We start from the raw sequence: 19,418 nt of genomic DNA on the forward strand, positions 1-19,418 counted from the left end.
TCTGAATCTTGAGTTAGTGCCTCTGGAGGGCACTGGTTTCATTTAGGGCAACTCTGGTAATAATGGTGGTTAGCACTTACAGCACATCCCTTACATGGCAAGCTTTGTGCTAGGCTCTTCACAGTATTCACTCATTTAACCCTTCCTACAATCTTATAAGATAGGTGCTACTATTATCTCCATTTAGGTTAAGTAACTTACTCAAGGCCACAGAACTAGAAGTGGTGAAACCAGGATTCAAAACCTAGTTCCTCAGTAAAAGTACCCAAGTCTGGCTTTCACCCCAGACATTCTGATTGAATCCATAAAGTATGTGGTCTGGACATTGAGGGTTTTGAAAGCTCCCCAGGTGATCCTAATGTACACCAAAGTTTGGGAACCTTGGCCAAGCTGTATTGCCTCCTGGTACCCTGCCTATACTGCAGAGGTGTCAATGTAGGACAAGAGCAAGGAGCCAGACCAGTTAGGGCAGGGATGTGGTTGAAGAGGAGAAGTGGGGAGCAGACATGTGTAGAGAGGGAAGAGGAGGGTAAAGGCATGGGCAAGCTTGCCCTGTGCAACCCGATAAATTCCTGGTGACAGTGAATCTTTCCTGTGACTGGCTGTCCAGCTGTGGGTCTAGGGCAGCACAGCTGCAGTTGCTTTGCCAGTGCCAGCTCTCTGGGGTCCCCAAGGAGGGGCCTATCAGGCTTGTCCAGAGGGGCTGCTCATTGGTAGTGACACCATACTCAGTGTGAACCCAAAGCGTCTTCTGTCATCCTGAGACAATGAAAATGAAGCGGGGGCTTGGGATAAAGTCAGCATCCATGCTACACAAGAGAATAGTGATCCTGCTACTCAGGTGTGTCAGGGGTAGTACAGTGGACTGAATTGTTCCCCAAAAGTTCATGTGTTGAAACTCTAACCCCAAATGTGATTGTATGAGGAGATGGGGCCTTTAAGAGGGATAGTTAAGGTTAAATGAGATCATAAGGGTGGAACCCTAATCAAGTACGACTGGTGTCCTTATGAGAAGAGGAGGAGACGCCAGAGACCTCTCTTTCCACGCATGCACAGAGGAAAAGTTATGGGAGGACACAGTAGGAAGATAACCATCTACAAGCCAGCAAGAGATGCTTCACCAGAAACCAACCCTGAGGGCACCTTGATCTTGGATTTTCAGTCTCCAGAACTGTGAGAAAATGAATTTATGTTGTTTAAGCCACCCAGTCTATGGTATTTTGTTGTGGTAGTACAAGTATACTAAAATAGGGAGTATTTAAACTTGGGGTAGTTAGTCTTGAGGATTAAAAGAAGATTTTTAGATACTATTCCTAAAGGAAACAGAAAAGCAATTGACCTCAGTAATTAATAGGACAGATCACAGCCCCTTTATTTCAATCTAATACACACACACCCCAAAACTAAAAACTACAAATTTTCAAAAGATGCTTCAAGTGTACTATTTCTATTTAAAAAGGAAAATTTGGGGGTGCCTGGGTGGCTCAGTGGGTTAAAGCCTCTGCCTTCGACTCAGGTCATGATCTCAGGGTCCTGGGATTGAGCCCGGCATTGGGTTCTTTGCTCAGCAGGGAGCCTGCTTCCCCCCAACTTCGCCTGCCTCTCTGCCTACTTGTGATCTCTGTCAAATAAATAAATAAAATCTTTTTAAAAATTTTAAAAATTAAAAAAATAAAAAAGGAAAATTTGGTCTGGACCTTTCCACTCTTGGATACTCATTGAAACTTCTGTAACCTTGCTTTGGCCCTTGAGACCATGTTTGGAGTGTCTGATCTGCTCCTGTTGCCACCTATAGCACAGCGTTACTGAGACAAAGGAGGATCTGCTTTCTCTGAAGGCATAGCCGTTCCCTAACTTTGACTGCTCAAGGCCTGCTAGGTCAAAAGAGATAGCATAGCCGTCTGGAGGCAGATGCGTTAGAATGGAGGAGGTCAGATGGGCTGCCATTGAATGTGAAACCTTCATGTGAATTAGACAAAGTCTCTCCTATACTGTTAATTGAAATAAGGGCATGATATATCGAAGATGTATGCTATATACCTAAAGTAACTACTAAATGACAAAACGGGCCAATAAAGGAGATAAAATGGAACTAAAAATACTCAATCCAAGATCTGTCGGGGAAAAGAGAGCCAAGAACAAACAGGGCCAATAGAAAACAAATGGCAAGATGATAAATAGAAATGTAACCATACATACCTCAAGATGTATCAATTTGTACGCTTTACATGTGTCTGGTTTACTCTATTTCAGTTATACCTCGGTGCGGGTGTTAATAAAGTAAAAGAGGAGGATGTGGATCGCTCCTGAGATTCTGAGCTGTTCAGAGATATTGGTGTTAATGCATCTGAGCATTCTGTGTTCTTGTGTGTGTGTGAGTGTGCCGGGTATGACTTTAAAATGAAAAGATGGCTTTTCTCACAAAATGTTCAAGAATTTGTCCAATTAGAGAGACTTGACCCTTCTTTGGCTGATGCTGCAGCTCATCATTTCAGGAGCTCCTCATTTGTAATAACCTTCACAGCCATTTTTTCTCACTGGAGATAATAAGTCTAATCATGTTGTATAGTCATGCCAAGACTGGACTCTCAATATTTGGTTGGTTCAAAATATCAAACTCGATGTCAAACAACAAGGAAGGGGCTAGAGGCACACTGAAGCCCTACAGGCAATTCCAACAGAACCCATGGAGAGGGGGGCAATGCTTCTTTTTATTATCATTGTATTAAACCACCAGACAGATGTCTCTGTTGTCATAACTTGTGGTGAAGTACCCAGATTTGGGATTAGAAGGATAGTAATCCTTGCTCTGCCCACTCCTGTGTGACTCTTGGCAAGACATTTATTATCCATGCCTCAGTTTCCTTATTTGCAAAATTAGGGTGATAATGATAGTACCTTCTCCACAGGGCTATTGGGAAACTTAAATGAGGAAATACATGTAAAACATTTAGAGCTGTGCTATCACACAGTTAAAGTGTAATGATGTCTATGAAAAAGTTAATCCATTTAGTTTCTCTTTCATTTATTGATTGCTTACAATATGTAGTTCTGTGCTAGATGATGAGTATCATGGTAAGTAAAATAGACATGGAATGGGCACTCATAAAGCAACACCTTGTACTATTTCTTCTTGGTGAGATCTGCACATGGAAGTATAATTACCAACTTGAATAGTGTGACTAAGGAAAAGTGTGTGCTCTTGGGCTATTTATTTTCTGGGGTCAAGGAATGCTTTCCTGAGGAAATGTTACTGGAACTGATATCTGAAGATTGAGGAGTCAGGTTACTGAGGTGAAGAGGTGGAAGTAAGGGGACAGTAAATAAGTAGGCAACAGAATGGCACTTGCAAAGGTCCTGAGCCAAGGAGTATGGCACTTTAGAAGCATTGGAAAAGATGAGTGTGGATAGAGCTCAGAGATCAAGTTAGTAGTTGGCCTTTGATGAGTCTAGAAAGGTAGGCAAGCACTAGATCATGCTGGGTCTGTAGGTCATCATGTGAGATGTCAGTCCTTAATTTAAGGCCAGGGAGAAACCATTGGAAGATTTTAAGCAAGAAAATGATAAAATCAGGTTTGCATTTAGAAAAAAAAATCACTTTAAAAAAAATCACTTTGGCTACTGGGTGGGAAACAGATTAAAAGAAGGAGGCCAAGTGAGGATGAAGGAAGGGAGTTAAGATGTATAAGTGAGAGGTGATAAGTGGGCAGATCTGAGGGAAGATTCAGATATTGAACTTGGCAGGACTTGGTGGTATGGAAGTTATAGGTGTCAAAGCTAAGCTCCTAGGTGGATACCATGCTGGAAGAGAACCAGGTTTGGGGGTAAACATGATGAGGCTTGTTTGCATCTATTAAGACTGAAGCACTCTATGGGGCGCCTGGGTGGCTCAGTGGGTTAAAGCCTCTGCCTTCGGCTCAGGTCATGATCTCAGGGTCCTGGGATCGAGCCCTGCATCGGGCTCTCTGCTCAGCGGGGAGCCTGCTTCCCTTCCTCTCTCTCTCTCTGCCTGCCTCTCTGCCTACTTGTGATCTCTGTCAAATAAATAAAATCTAAAAAAAAAAAAAAAAAAAAGACTGAAGCACTCTAGAGAGACCAAACAGAGAAGCAGGAGAGGCAATTGACTCTACAAATCTGCAGTTCAGATAGCTGTGAGTGACACACTATTGGATGAAACAGGCATTCTCGGTTTGAAGACCTGGGCCCATCAAGTGAGAATGCCATGTTTTTGAATCTTTTATTCCAAGAACTTTGGATTCTGATATATACGGAGAAGAACATATACGAATTCTCTGTTCTGTACCAGTGATGCCCAATCAATGTAGTAGATGAGTACTATTTTACCAACATGATGACTTAAGATCTGAAAGCAAAGCAGACTAATTTCCAGAGCCCTTGTACATATTTACTTTCTCAAGAATCCGTTTCCCTTTTGTTCAAATAGGACTTGCAGGATGCGATCTGGGGCAGGGCACAGCTGGTTTCTTATGTAACCAGAAGCAAATCTAACACTTGTCAAAGTGCTCACACTTCCGGCAAGGCAAAAGAGAAAATAATATTTCTTCTCAGAACTGAATTTTTTCCAGCATGCTTTCACACCTCTAATGCTCTTTATAGTTAAATGAATGTTGACAGGGCTGATTAATAAGCAGCAGGTAATATTGCTAAAAGGGCCAGGATTTTGTCAAACTCAAATATGCATTTTCTTATAGGTAGTAATCTTGTATTTTCCACATTAAAAAAAGAAATAGAAAAACATTTTAAGAATATCATGTAATGCTTCCACAAGTCAGAGTTAAGATGCCACTGAAAAACTTCCCCCAAAATGTGGGAGAAGAATTAGTTCATTAGAATCCTGTACTTGTGATGCATTAAATTTAGGAAGGATGGATATTGGAATGTAACACAAACTATGTTGAAATGTCATAGCTAGAATCATGTTATTAAAAAGTGACTGTGGTAAATGAAAATGAAAGTTCAACTTACCAAGATTTGTAGGATGCAGTGAAAATAGTGCTTAGAGAGAAATTTATAATATTGAATGCATAAATTAGAAAAGATATGTCTAAAATCAATAAGCTTCCACCTTAGGAAACTAGAAAAAGAAGAGCAAATTGAATCTAAAATACCCAGAAGAAAAAAAAAAAAAAACAACAATAAAAATCAGAGCAGAAATCAAGGAAGTTGAAAACAAATCCCTAGAGAAAATCCAACAAAATCAAAAGCTGTGTCTTTGAAAAGACAGTCAGCGTCTAGCTAGGCTGACTAAGAAAAAAAGAACACACAAGTTACAAATATCAAAAATTAAAGAGGAGACATCATCAGAGATCCCATGGATATTGAAAGGATAATAAAGGAATACTATGAAAATTTTATGCCCACAGATTTGACTGGGTCACTGGCTAAAATGGGTCAATTCTATGAAAGACACAATCTGTCAAAACTTCCACAAGAAGAAACAGACTGTTTAAATAGGCCTATATCTATTAAAGAAATTGAATCAAAATTAATAACCTTTCACAACAGAAAGGACAAAGCTCAAAAAGGGAATTGTGAAAGCCACTAGACAGATGTGACTCACGGGATTCTCAATAAAATGAACAGCTGATTTCTAATCAGATGCTGTGGAGGTCAGAAGCAGTGGGATGAAGTATTCAAAGTGGTGAAAGAAAAATATTGTCAACTAGCAGGAGTATATCTGGCAGAACTTCCCATCAAAAAGAAGGAGAAATCAAGACATTCAAGAACAGATGTTATTGTTAGCACACCTGCCCTACCAGAAAAATATTAAAGGAAGTCCTTCAGGATGAAATGATATTAGAGAGTAATTTGAATTCATATAAAGAAATGAAGGACACTGATAACTACATGGGTAGATATAAAAGACGGTATAAATGTGGTTTTTATTTACTGTAAGTTTTTTTTCTATCTGATTTAAAAGACAATTATATATATCAATATAGGAATGCCTTGGAGATACTGTGAGTTTGGGTCCAGACCATTGCAAGAAAGTGAATATCACAATAATTGAGTCAAGCGAATTGTTTGGTTTCCCAATGCATAAAAAGTTATGTTTATACTCTACTGCAGTCTGTTAAGTGTGTAATAACTTTATGTCTAAAAAAGCAATGTACATACCTTATTCAGAAATTCCTTTATTGCTAAAAAATTGCTAACCATCATCTGGGCTTTCAGCAAGGCATACTGATCACAGGTCATCATAACAAATGTAATAATAATAAAAAAGTTTAAAATATTATTGAGAATTACCAAAATGTGACAGAGAGACATGAAATGAGCAAATGCTGTTGGAAGAATGGTGCTGATAGACTTGCTCAATGCAAAGTAGCCCATACCTTCAATTTGTAAAACAACATGGTATTTGAGAAGTGTGATAAAATGTTATATGCCTATAATAGGGATGTAATAAGGATATAGTGTATACCATGATGACTGTAGCTAATGCTGCTATATGATATATAGAAAAGTTGTTAAGATGGTAAATCCTGAGACTCCCCCCTAGCAAGAAGAATTTTTTTCCCCTTTTTTCTTATTTTTATTGTATTTGTAGGAGAACCTATCAGTTGTATTAGTTGAAGCTATTATAGTAATCATTTCACAACATATAAAAACCAAACCATCATGCTATATGCCTTAAACTTAAACAGTGATGTATGTTAATTATTTCTCAATAAAACTGGAAAAATGTGAAAAGATAACCCACAGAATAGGAGAAAATATTTGCAAATCATGTCTGATAAGAATCTAGTATCCAGAAGACATAAAGAACTCTTACAGTCAATAGAAAAAAGACCAATAACCCAATTGAAAAATAGACAAAAGTTTTAAACAGAAATTTCCCCAAAGGAGATGTACAAATGGCCAAGAAGCACATGAAAAGATGTTATGAGACACAAGGAGGGCTATAATAAAGAGACAGACAATAGCAAGTGTTGGCGAGATATGGAGAAAATGGAACACTTACATGTTGCTGGTGGGAATATAAAATGGTGCACCCACTTTGAAAAGTCTGGAAATTCTTCAAATGTTAAAATAGAGTTAGCCTATGTCCCAGCAATTCCACTCCTAGTTATAAACTCAAGGGAATTGAGAACATATGTTCACAACATTTTCCAGAATAGGTCACATGTTAGGCCACAATATTATTGATATAGTCCAGAAGACTGAAATCATGTCATATATCTTTTCCATCCACAGTGGTATGAAAATAGAAATCATCTCAAGAGAAAAGTCTTCAAAGAATGCAAAAACATGGAGGCTAAATAACATGCTACTAAACAATAAATGGTTTCAACCAAAAAGTCAAAAGGAGAAATAAAAAATACATGGAGACAAAGGACAATGAAAACGCAGTGGTCCAAAATCTTTGGAATGCAGCAAAAGCTATTCAAAGAGGGAAGATTATAACAATACAGGCCCACCTTAAGAAGCAAGAAAAATCTCAAGCTAACCTTACATCTAAAGGAGCCAGAAAAAGAAGAACAAACAAAACCCAAAGCCAGGAGAAATAAGGACATAATAAAAATTAGAGCAGAAATAAATGAAGTAGGGACTTAAAAAAACAACAGAACAGAGCAAAGAAACCAACTTGTTCTTTGAAAAGATCAATAAAATTGATAAGCCTTTTAGCTAAACTCACCAAAAAAAGAGAGAATTCAAATAAATAAAATCAGGAATTATGGGAGAAATTCTAACCAATACCACAGAAATATAACAAATTGGGCAACCTAGAAGAAATGAATAAATTCCTAGGAACATATATCTTTGCAAAACTGAAGCAGGAAAAATAAAAAACTTGAACAGATCAATTAACAGCAATGAATTTGAATCAGTAATTTAAAAAAAAAAACAAAACACAAAACTCCCATCAAAAGTCCAGGACCAGATGGCTTCATAGGTGAATTCTACCAAACATTTAAAGAAAGGTTAATACCTTTTTTTCTCAAAGCATCCAAAAAATAGAAAAAGAAGGCAACCTTCCAAACTGATTCTCCAAGGCCAACATTACTCTGATACCAAAACCAGATAAAGACACCTAAAAAAGAAAACCAAAGGTCAATATCTTTGATGAACATAGATGCAGAAATCCTCAGCCAAATATTAGCAAACTAGATCCAACAATCCATTAAGAAAATCATTCACCATGTTCAGGTGGGATTCATTCCAGGGATGCAACAGTGGTTCAGTATTCATAAATTGGTTAATGTGATGTATCACATTAACAAGAAAGGATAAATAACATATGATTATCTCCATAGATTAAGGAAAAGCATTTGACATAGTACAATGTCTGTTTATAATAAAACTCTCAACAAAGTAGATGTAGAGGGATCATATGTCAACATAAGAAAGGCTGTATATGAAAAACTCATAGTATACTCAATGGTGAAAAATTGACAGCTTTTCTTCTAAGATCAGGAACAAGACAAAGATGTCTACTCTCACCACTTTTATTCAACATAGTACTGGAAGTCCTAGTCACATCTATCAGACAAGGAAAAAAAATCCAAATTGGTGAGGAAGAAGTAAAACTTTAACTATTTGTAGATGACATGATACCATATAGAGAAAATCCTAAAGATTCCATCAAAAAACTGCTAGAACTGATAAATGAATTCAGTGAAGTTGCAGGATGTAAAATTAACATACAGATCTATTGCATTTCTATACACTAATAATGAAGTAGCAGAAGAATAATTAAGAAAACAATTGCATTATGATTGTAACAAAAAGAATGAAATACCTGGGAATAAACTTAACTAAGGAGATGGGAGAGCTATACTCTGAGAACTATAAAACATTGACAAAAGAAATCAAAGACAATGCAAACAAAAAGGTAGTCTGTGCTCATGGATTAGAAGAACCAGTATTATTAAAATGTCCATACTATCCAAAGTAATCTAGAGATTTAATGTAGTCTCTATCAGAATACCAACATTTTTCACAGAACAAATAATTCTAAAATTTGTATGGAGCCACAGAAGACCCCAAATATACAAAGCAGTCTTGAAAAAGAAGAGCAACCCTGGAGGTATCACAATCCCAGATTTCAAGACATATTACAAAGCTATACTAATCAAAACAATGTGATACTCCCCCAAAACAAACACAGTGATCAATGGAACAAAATAGAAAGTCCAGAAGTAAACCCATGCTTTTATGGTCAGTTAATTTACAACAAAGGAAGCAAGAATATATAGTGGGAAAAAGATAATCTCTTCAACAAATGGTGTTGGGAATACTGGGCAACTATGTGCAAAAGAATGAAACTGGATCACTGTCTTATACCATACACACAAATAAACCTAATGTGAATTAAGGACCAAATGTGAGACCTGAAGCCATGAAACTCCTGGAAGGAAACATAGGCAGTAATTTCTTTGACATCGACTGTAGAAACATTTTCCTAGATATGTCTTTTCTGGCAAGGGAAACAAAAGCAAAATTAAATTATTGGACTATGCTAAGATAAAAAAGTTTTTGCACAGTGGAGGAAACCATCAACAAAAAGGGAACCAACCTACTGAGTGAGAAAAGATATTTTGAAATGATACATCTGATAAGGGGTTAATATAAAAAATACATAAAGAATTTATACAACTCAACACATAAAAAAAAATCCAATTTAAAAATGGACAAGGGACCTGAAGATATTTTTCCAAAGAAGATATACAAAGGGCCCACAGACACATGAAAAGACGCTCAACACCAGTAATCATCAGGGAAATGCAAAATAAAACCACAATGAAATATTACTTTGCACCTGATGGAATGGCTAGAAATAAAAAAGGCAGGAAATAACAAGAGGATGTTTAAAAAAAAAAAAAAAGGAATCCTTGTGCACTGTTTGTGGGGATGCAAATTGGTGCAACCACTGTGGAAAACAGTATGGAGGTTCCTCAAAAAATTAAAAATAGAATTACTGTACAATCCAATAATTCCACTGCTGTGTATTTATCCAAGAAAACACTAATTCAAAAAGATACATGCCCCCTTTGTTTATTGCAGCATTATTTTCAATAGTCAAGATATGGAAGTGACCCAAATGTCCATCAATGGATGAAAGGCTAAAGAAGACATGGTGTATATACCAATGGAATATTAGTCCACCATAAAAAATAATGAAATCTTGCCATTTGCAACAATATGAATTGGCCTAGATTGTTTAGTGCTGAGTGAAATAAGTCAGTCAGAGAAAGACACATGCGTATGATTTTACTCATATATGAAACTTAAATAAAACAAAGAAAAAAAGAGACAAAAAGCTGACTGGTGATTGCTAGAAAGGAGATTGGGGTGGGAGTAGGTGAAACACCTAAAAGGAATTAAGAGTACAGTTATCTTGGTGAATAACTATATAAAATAGTTGAATCCTATTGTACACTTGAAACTCCTGTAATACCATATATTATACTTGAATTTTAAGAAGTCCTTAAAAAGACATAGGTTCACACAAAAACTAGTACATGAATGTGCATAACGTCATAATTGCCAATAAACAAAAAAGTGGAAACAACTTAAATGTCTAGTAACTGATTAATAAATAAGCAAATGCAGTCTATCCCTACAGTGGAATATTATGCAGCCATAATAAGTTATGTGGCATGGATACATGTGACAGCACAGATTAACTTTGAAAGCATTATGTTAATTGAAACAAACCAGACATAAAAGGCCATACATAGTGTGTAGGTTGCTGTTTACATGAAGTGTCCAGAATAGACAAATCCATAGAGTAAACTCATGGTAGGGAGAGGGTAAGGGAAATGGGGAGTGACTTCTAATGAGCATAGGGTTTCTTTGTGGGGTGAGGAAGATGTGTTGGAATTAAATAGTAATGTTGGTTGCACAACCATGTAAATAAACTAAAAACCATTCAACTGTATACTTTTTTAAAAAATATTTTATTTATTTATATGACTGACAGAGATCACAAGTAGGCAGAGAGGCAGGCAGAGAGAGAGGGGGAAGCAGACTCCCCACTGAGCAGAGAGCCCGATGCAGAACTCGATCCCAGGACCCTGAGATCATGACCTGAGCCAAAGGCAGAGGTTTAACCCACTGAGCCACCCAGGCATCCCTCAACTGTATACTTTAAAAGTGTTAGTTGCATAGCATATGAATTATATCTCAAAAAACAAGTTTTTAAAGAATACCTGAAATAAATAGGCTGACAATCCCCCCCAAACCCTGGCATTGGTGATGCAGGATCAAAAAAGTGGCACTATTTTAATTTCCCTATCGAAGCAGATTCAGATTTCTCTGTTGGCTTCATCTCAGTATCTACACTCTGCTCTGTGGTTCCCATTATCACTACCATGTGACCCTCATGTTCTCAATCTAAAGTTTCCAAACTCTGCCAATCAGTCCCCTTCTCATTTTTTAATCTTGATTTTCCACTTTATCCCAAGCATCTTGAATTGGTTTATCTTGCCACGTCATGCTATTTTTAAAGAAATAGTTGCCAGAGGTATAATTTGTTGCTTATGTCACTGATCCTCGACTATTTAGAGTTTATTTTAAATACTGTTGTAGATGAAGACACACTACAGTGTGGTTTTTGCAGTTCTTCTCTTGGAGTGTGTGCTCTGCCAGTGGTTTCTTCTCAGCCTCCATGCAGGTCTGTCCCAGACTGACTGTTCTTCCTTATTTCTCAACAGCCAGTTGCAGACCCTGGAGTTTAAACTTTCTACCTGCAGCTGCCTCATTCACAGCCCACCTGTAAAGCAAGTATTTTTCTCAGTTTACTTTTTTCAGAATTAGGCAGAGGAGAAAGTAAGAGGAATGTGGAATGGTGTCCTTGAGATGTCGTTAGCTCCTCTCCCACCTCCTGTCCCCTGCTGGCGCTTTTTGGTCTTTATGTCTGCCTTTGCTCAATTTCCTTTCCCTCCTCCTTTCCCCCACTGAGGATTGTAGGAATTAGAGACACTCAGGGTTGAAATCATTTTTCCACTGGTTTACAAACAAGTTGGGTAAACCATGGAACTCTTTACCACAGAGATTTTGCTTTGATTTTTACCTGCATTAAAGAAATAAGTAAAAATCACTTCATGGTATTCCAGGGCCTAGAATTCAACCAAATTCTTTCCCATTGTATGCTAGTCCACTCAGGACTGACTCTACAACTGGCCATTTGACTCAGTGCCATATTAGAGATGTGACTTCAGTCATGTCACTGCATCTTGTTCCTCGGCCCTCATGTGTATAACCCTTGGATCACTCAAGAGAACAGTTACCCAAACCTGCCTAGCAGGTCAGTTCTGTCGAATATTGGAGGGTTACCATTCTCTTCCTCTGCCTCCCCTTTTCCCCTTTCTAGGCTCCTGTGCAGTGCCAGGTAAATATGCTCAGCACATGGCGCTTTCACAACTGTAGATGAACAGTCAATATCTGTCAGTCAGCAAGTACAGTGAGCAAAGTGTATGACTGCCGAGAGACAGGGTGCTCTCCTGAGCCATGCTGTCAACACATCTTCTCAGTGCCCACTCCAGTGGGCTTCACTGTCTCACCTGCAGACAACCCTAGGCCCAACAGTTGCTGTCTGCTGACAAGTGGCTGGATTGCTTGTCCTAACAGTTGCCACTTCTCTCTCTCTCTCCCAGCTATCCTTAAATCATTCCTTCCTTCCTTCCTTCCCCTCCCTCTCTTCTTCTCCCCTCCCCCCTTCTTCACCCCTCCCCTCCCCTCTTCTCCCTTTCCTTCCCTTCCCTTCTTTCTTCCCTCCCCGTCCCCAGTCCTCTCTTCCTTCCCTCTCACGCCCCATCCCCTGTCCTTCCCTTCTTTCATTGGACATCACTTTTGGCTTCTTCTGAATCTTTCCTTTTCAACTATTTCACAGCATCCTTTGCCATGTCACTTCCCATGGGGTAGCCAAGTGTTGGCTTAGTGTCTCATGACACTCACAATAACAGGGTTGTTGGAAAGTGTGTACCAAACTGTGGTCTGTCAAATAGAAGCCCTCCCAAATGTTCTATACAGAAATGTTCTAGGACTATAGAACTTTAGGAAATACTATTTATGCCTCTACCTATGGTAAGTCCCACTGCTGATTCCTCAGACAAGCCCTGTGAAAAAGAACCTGTTGAAACTATTTTCAGCCTCCCCACATTTTTTGCTAAGAAACCATCTTTCTGTTCTGGGAAAATTGGATAGCCACATGCAGAAATTGGACTATTTCCTTACACCACACACGAAAATAGACTCAAAATGGATGAAGGACCTCAATGTGAGAAAGGAATACATCAAAATCCTTGAGGAGAATGCAGGCAGCAACCTCTTTGACCTCAACCGCAGCAACTTCTTCCTAGGAACATTGCCAAAGGCAACAGAAGCAAGAGCAAAAATGAACTATTGGGATTTCATCAAGATCAAAAGCTTTTGCACAGCAAAGGAAACAGTTAACAAAACTAAAAGACAACTGACAGAATGGGAGAAGATGTTTGCAAACGACAGATCAGATAAAGGGCTAGTATGCAAAATCTATAAAGAGTTTAGCAAACTCAACACCCAAAGAACAAATAATCCAATCAAGAAATGGGCAGAGGACATGAACAGACATTTCTGCAAAGAAAACATCCAGATGGCCAACAGACACATGAAAAAGTGCTCCACATCACTCGGCATCAGGGAAATACAAATCAAAACCACAATGAGATATCACCTCACACCAGTCAGAATAGCTAAAATTAACAAGTCAAGAAATGACAGATGCTGGCGAGGATGCGGAGAGAGGGGAACCCTCCTACACTGTTGGTGGGAATGCAAGGTGGTGCAACCACTCTGGAAAACAGTGTGGAGGTTCCTCAAAAAACTGAAAATAGAGCTACCCTATGACCCAGCAATTGCACTACTGGGTATATATCCTAAAGATACAAACGTGGTGCTCCGAAGGGGCACGTGCACCCGAATGTTTATAGCAGCAATGTCCACAATAGCCAAATTGTGGAAAGAACCTAGATGTCCATCAACAGATGAATGGATAAAGAAGATGTGGTATATATACACAATGGAATACTATGCAGCCATCAAAAGAAATGAAATCTTGCCATTTTGCAACGACGTGGATGGAACTAGAGGGTATTATGCTTAGCAAAATAAGTCAATCGGAGAAAGACAACTATCATATGATCTCTTTGATATGAGGAAGTGGAGATGCAATGTGGGGGGACTGGGGGGAGGTAGGAAAAGAAAAAATGAAAAGATGGGATTGGGAGGGAGACAAACCATAAAAGACTCAATCTCAAAAAACAGACTGAGGGTTGCTGGGGGGAGGGGGGACCGGAGAGGGTGGTGGGGATATGGACATTGGGGAGGGTATGTGCTATGATGAGTGCTGTGAAATGTGTAAACCTGGCAATTCACAGACCTGTACCCCTGGGGATAAAAATACATTATATGTTTATTAAAGTAAATTAAAAAAAAAAAAGAAACCATCTTTCTGACTAAGAGCCACTGACATGCAGGAGAAACAAGGTTCGTGGACCACAGTGTAAGAAACATTGAACTTGATGCTCTCTGAGGTTGGTTCCAGATCTAGAGCTCTAATTTATTCATTAGCTGATGGTTCTTTTGAGAGGCTCATGGACATAACATGGCAGGAATGTGGTGCTGGACAAGCAATCTTCAGTGGAGGAGATGACCGTATTAATCAAGGTTCTTCAGAGAAACAGAATCAACAGGGTGTGTGTGTGTGTGTGTGTATACAAAGAGAGAAAGAGGTTGAGACAGAGATGGAGATATTTAAGGAATTGGCTCACATGAGTTTGGAAACTCCCAAGTCCAAACTCTGCAGGACACACCAACCTGCCTTCATGAGCTGGTGTTGTGTTTTAGGTCCCAAGGCAGTCTGCTGTCAGAATTCTCTCTTTTTCAGAGGACTTCAGTCTTTTTCCGATGAAAGGCCTTCAACTGAATGGAGGAGGCCCTTTCATGATATGGAGGGTAATCTGTTTTACCCAAAGTCTACTGATTTAAATGTTCTCTCACCTAAAAATACTTTCACAGAAATATCTAGAACAATCTTTGACCAAATATCTGGGTACTGTGGCCCAGCCAAGTCCATACATTAGATTAACTCTCACCATGGGAGGGGCAGTTAGGGTGATAAGTCCTTGGTGGTCATGAGCCACTAGGGAACGACACCTTGAGGGGAGGAGTAGGCACAGATAAACAGTGCCCAATTTGTCTTTTTGCTATGGCCCTGGCTATAGCAGTGATGTTTCAAAAGCATTTGCCAGTAGGTCTTGCGCATTAAAACATGTTTTGAGATTGACAAGTAGGATGGAGACAACCAGACACGTTAATTCTGCGGCACAGAGGTGATCTGCTGTGTGCTTCTCCTGTGAGTAACTGAGAGAAAATCTTTAGCAGTCTCTCACGTGGCATAGGATGAGCTATGAGTTCTCATTTCAGTGGTAAAGGAAGGTATTATACTAGGCTCTGTGGGCGAGGATTTATGTAACACTTTTAATTAAGATAACTCTAGGGGAATGGAAAGAGCTCTTTAGTAAGTGACTCTAATGAGTTGATAAGTCTTTTCCCCTCCACACCTGGGGAAAACGAGGCTCAACCACTAATTGGTGTAATTAGCACTGCAAGTGGGCAGATTTCCCCCTTTTTCTTCTTTCTTCAGCTTTGGAGCACCTGGGCTCTTTGTTTTTGCATGCTTTGCTGCCCCTTCTTTATGAAGTTCAAGTTGCTTTGGGGTTTCCCTTGAGTCCCCTTTTCAGAGAGTAATTGGGATGCTCTCTGATGCCCCCAGGATGACTGTACTTGCCTGGTCCTGGGTGAAGCTAGGAGTCAAAAGTTAGTCTCTGGTTCTTTAAAATCCCTTGTTAGAATTGACTTGATGTGTTTTTAGGAAGTCCTTTTGTGGTAAGCTTGAATTTATCATTGAGAAAAGGCTCTTGTCTTTTTAAAAGAAGGCAACCCCAAAGCAGAGCAGAAACATATGCTAATTTGTGTGTTGCTATGGACATAATTGAATGAAAGTTTTATTTCCGAATACACCTGTTTATCAGAAACAAGGGAGGAGAATAAAGTAGGAAGAAAGAGGAGTCAAAGGCTTATAATGTAATTAACAATAATTGAGGAAAAATAATCACTCAAAGGGTTTTTCCAAGGAGGCTGATCCCACTGACAAAAATGGCTATCTTCTCTTTGCTGTTTCCCTGTGATGCAGGAGAACATGCAGGGGAGCCTCTGATTTGAGCTCCCTGTACAGGGAAAGAAGAGGCTTTGTGCATCACACAGAAACCAACTGCTGGTAACTGGGGACAGTGCGCAGAGGGGTTTTTGATGCCAGGATGGCTTAAAGTTCAAAAGCCAAAACCAAGCTTCTTTCAGAAGTCCTAGCTCTAGTTGGTCTGAGTATATTATTTAAAAGGTGTTCTATTAAAATCTGAGGATGTGGTTCACATGTAGCCTAACTTGGCAAATCCTTTACATACAGTTGAGAAATGGTTGACTCTAAAGTGTTTTATTTCTTCAAATCCTATTCTGATTTTATATACCCTTATATATAATAATAAATAAGTATGGGTAGTGTTTTTGTTTCCCTAATATGCAGTGCTTTTTTTGTTGTTGTTAAAAGTATAATTGAACTTGAATCTGTATGTGGTAGTAGCATAACTGATGGGATCACCAAATCATAATTTAGAAAGCTCTTTCCATATTGCTGTAGTTGCAAAGCTTGGTTGCACGGTATAATCACCCAGGAAGCTTTGAAAAATTTCAATATCCAGACCATTAAAAAAAATGGGTAGGGCCCAGGTATCAATATTTTAAAAATTCAGAGAATTCCAGCATGCAGCGTTGAGAACAACTTATCTAAGTGGAAATAAACTTTGTAGGTCTGGTGGACCTATTATGCAGTGGTACATTGTTTTAAAAAAAAAAAAAACCATCTCTTTGCCCAGCACCCTCTTCTGGTCCTCCTGGAGCTCTGCTGGTCTCAGTGGGACTAAAAGCTCAGGGTCCTTTCTGCCTGCCTTCCAGTGGCATTCAGATAAATGTTTGCCAGTCCACTCACTGCAGTAAAAAAGCTCTGATTTCCAGATTCTGTAAATACTCCCAGCATGGTCAATTTTACCCTACCAGTGTGCTGCTATGGAGCATGGGGTTGGGAGGAATGGTGTGCATTGCAGTGCAAGCCAACTCTAGACACCAGTGCCTCCTTCTCAACTTTAGATTTGCTCACCCCTTCTTCTGTGCCCACCCCCAGATACTCCTTTAGGTGGCACTAGTGGTTTGAGCCACCTAAATGAATACTTTTCTGTTAACATGGTGTTCTGCTCAGCTAACAGAGCACCTCCCCCCTACTTAAAGAGTATAGATGACCTTTGGAAAACACCAAGGGAAGGCGTAGAGGCTGGGACTATTTGGACAATTATATCATTCTGGTTGTACTTTAACCTGTGAGCCTGTCTATGGTAAGTTATAGATACAGCTGTAGGTGCTCGAGCTGAGTTGAGGGCCTGCTGAGTTGAGGGCCAGGCTCTAAATCAGAATAAATTCACCAAAGCTAACAGCAGAGCTCCTGGAAGGCATCCTGCCAGCCTTCTCTGGTTGATGGACTTCTACCTCAACACAAGTTACATGCCCCTAATTCTCATCCCCACTCACCACAAAGCACTTTCACATGACTTTTCTCATTGAATCCTTTCAACACACTTAGGAAGGCCAAGCAGACGCTATCTTCAATCTGTAGGTGGAGAATTCTGCTGAAGCTCAGAAAAGTGCTGTGATTCACCTAGGTTTGAGCAACTTAGCCAAGTCATAAGTGGTGGAGTCATGACTTGAACCCAAAACTTCTGACCCTAAGTTTAATGCTCTTCTGACACATGGCCTTGGTCTGTTAGCCATCTCCACAGACACATGGGGTAGGCAACTTAGGTAGAGAAGGAAGTAGGATGAAAAGCAGCAGATTCCTGCGTTCTGGTCTTGTGAACTAATTCTTTGCCAGTCCTGATTTGGAAAGCATGCTTCCAGAAATGAATGTGATCTGACAAAGAACATGTTCCAGCTCGGTAAATACTAAGTTGAGGGTGCAGTACAAATGACTTCTAGAATATGAACTACACTGATGAACTGTAATTCCAAAAATATCAGGAGCAACCTCTGTCGAGAACGAGTCAAACTTAGAGGACACCTGGGACTCCAAGAAGTGGCTTCAGAAATATGGCTTGAAAGCCCAGAAGCTGACCTTTTATGACGTTCTTGCTGACTGCTGCTTCCGCCATGCTGATGGAGTCATTGATGTGAAAGCCAAACCAGAGGATGAGTCCGTGCAGACCAGTGCGGTGAGTGAAGTGAACTGCTGGGCCAGGCTGTGGCTTCTCTTGATGTTCTGGCTGGGGAAGGCCTCCCTCAGATCAGAACCTGGGGCAAGACCAAGGTTGAGAGAGAGCATGGGAGGAAACCAGCTTGGTTTCCCTGAAGGAAGATACCCTTGTGTTTCCCACCTTGCACATCTCTGAATGGTACGTGGGGGGTGTGGAGACCAAGTCTGGGAATGGTTTCTGAATATAAGTGGATTATAAAGTAATCATACATAAACCAGGAGCTGGGTTTTTAGAAATTCAGGCATTATGAGTCTCAGAATTATTCAGCCTTTACAAAGGAGAAGCCCCCTTTCCCCCCATATTGAATGGAAGAGAGAAACTGCTGGTGAAGATGCCCGAAGCAGGCATCTCTGTGGTCCTCTTGTATTGTTACTTTCTTAAAGATGCATTAGTCTCATGGGCAGTATATAATGGATTCCCAGTAAATATAAACTCAAATCTTCTAAGGGATTATAGCACTGGAAAGGTGTATATTTAAAACTTTTGAAAGGTATAGTTCCATTGTGTCAATAGGTCTGAAAGGAATACAGCTTCTCAAAGTGCCGGACTCTGGCTCACAACTGAAGGATAATGAATGAGTGGCTCCTAAAACTTTAGCACACGTGAGTCAGTGGGTTTGAGGTGCGGCCCAGATGCTGCCGAGGCTGTGGTCCAGAGGCCATACTTGGAGAAACACTGATGTGTAGACAGACTCAGAAAACTATCAAAAGTTTAGGATTATGGAAAGATGAGAAGGTACCATACTATGAAACAAAATCAGAATAAAGTGAATATTCTGTTTCTAAAACTGAAAGAAAGTTCTTTTAGAAGGTAATAAAGGCTCAGGTCCACATTATGAAGGGAAAACCCAAATGTGAGCAACAGAGCAGCTGTGCCAGTAAGGGCAGAGCCCAGCAGGCTGCTGGAGAGGAAATCAAGGTCCTCAGATACACAGTCACTTTATGCGTTCTCCGAAGCTCCAATTCAGTGTCACCACTGAGATGTTTGTCAGTCCTACGGAGGTGAAACCCCAGTCTCTTTGCCACTCCTTAGACTGGCTGGCCGATGGGCTCAATA

The 19,418-nt window shown here is 39.7% G+C and overlaps 1 protein-coding gene across 7 annotated transcripts in view; it reads left to right on the plus strand.

Annotated features, from left to right (window-relative positions):
* Positions 1-19,418, plus strand: part of VWA3B (von Willebrand factor A domain containing 3B) — a 210,518-nt gene that overhangs the window by 58,692 nt on the left and 132,408 nt on the right. For all 7 annotated transcript variants that reach the window (XM_080813513.1, XM_080813514.1, XM_080813515.1 and 4 more), the window contains one exon: positions 18,130-18,320. In XM_080813513.1, the coding sequence (XP_080669639.1) occupies positions 18,130-18,320 (191 nt within the window). The remainder of the gene's footprint in view (positions 1-18,129; positions 18,321-19,418) is intronic.

Source organism: Martes martes, assembly GCF_963455335.1.
Source record: "Martes martes genome assembly, chromosome: 9".
In the NCBI taxonomy this organism is placed as follows: domain Eukaryota; kingdom Metazoa; phylum Chordata; class Mammalia; order Carnivora; family Mustelidae; genus Martes; species Martes martes.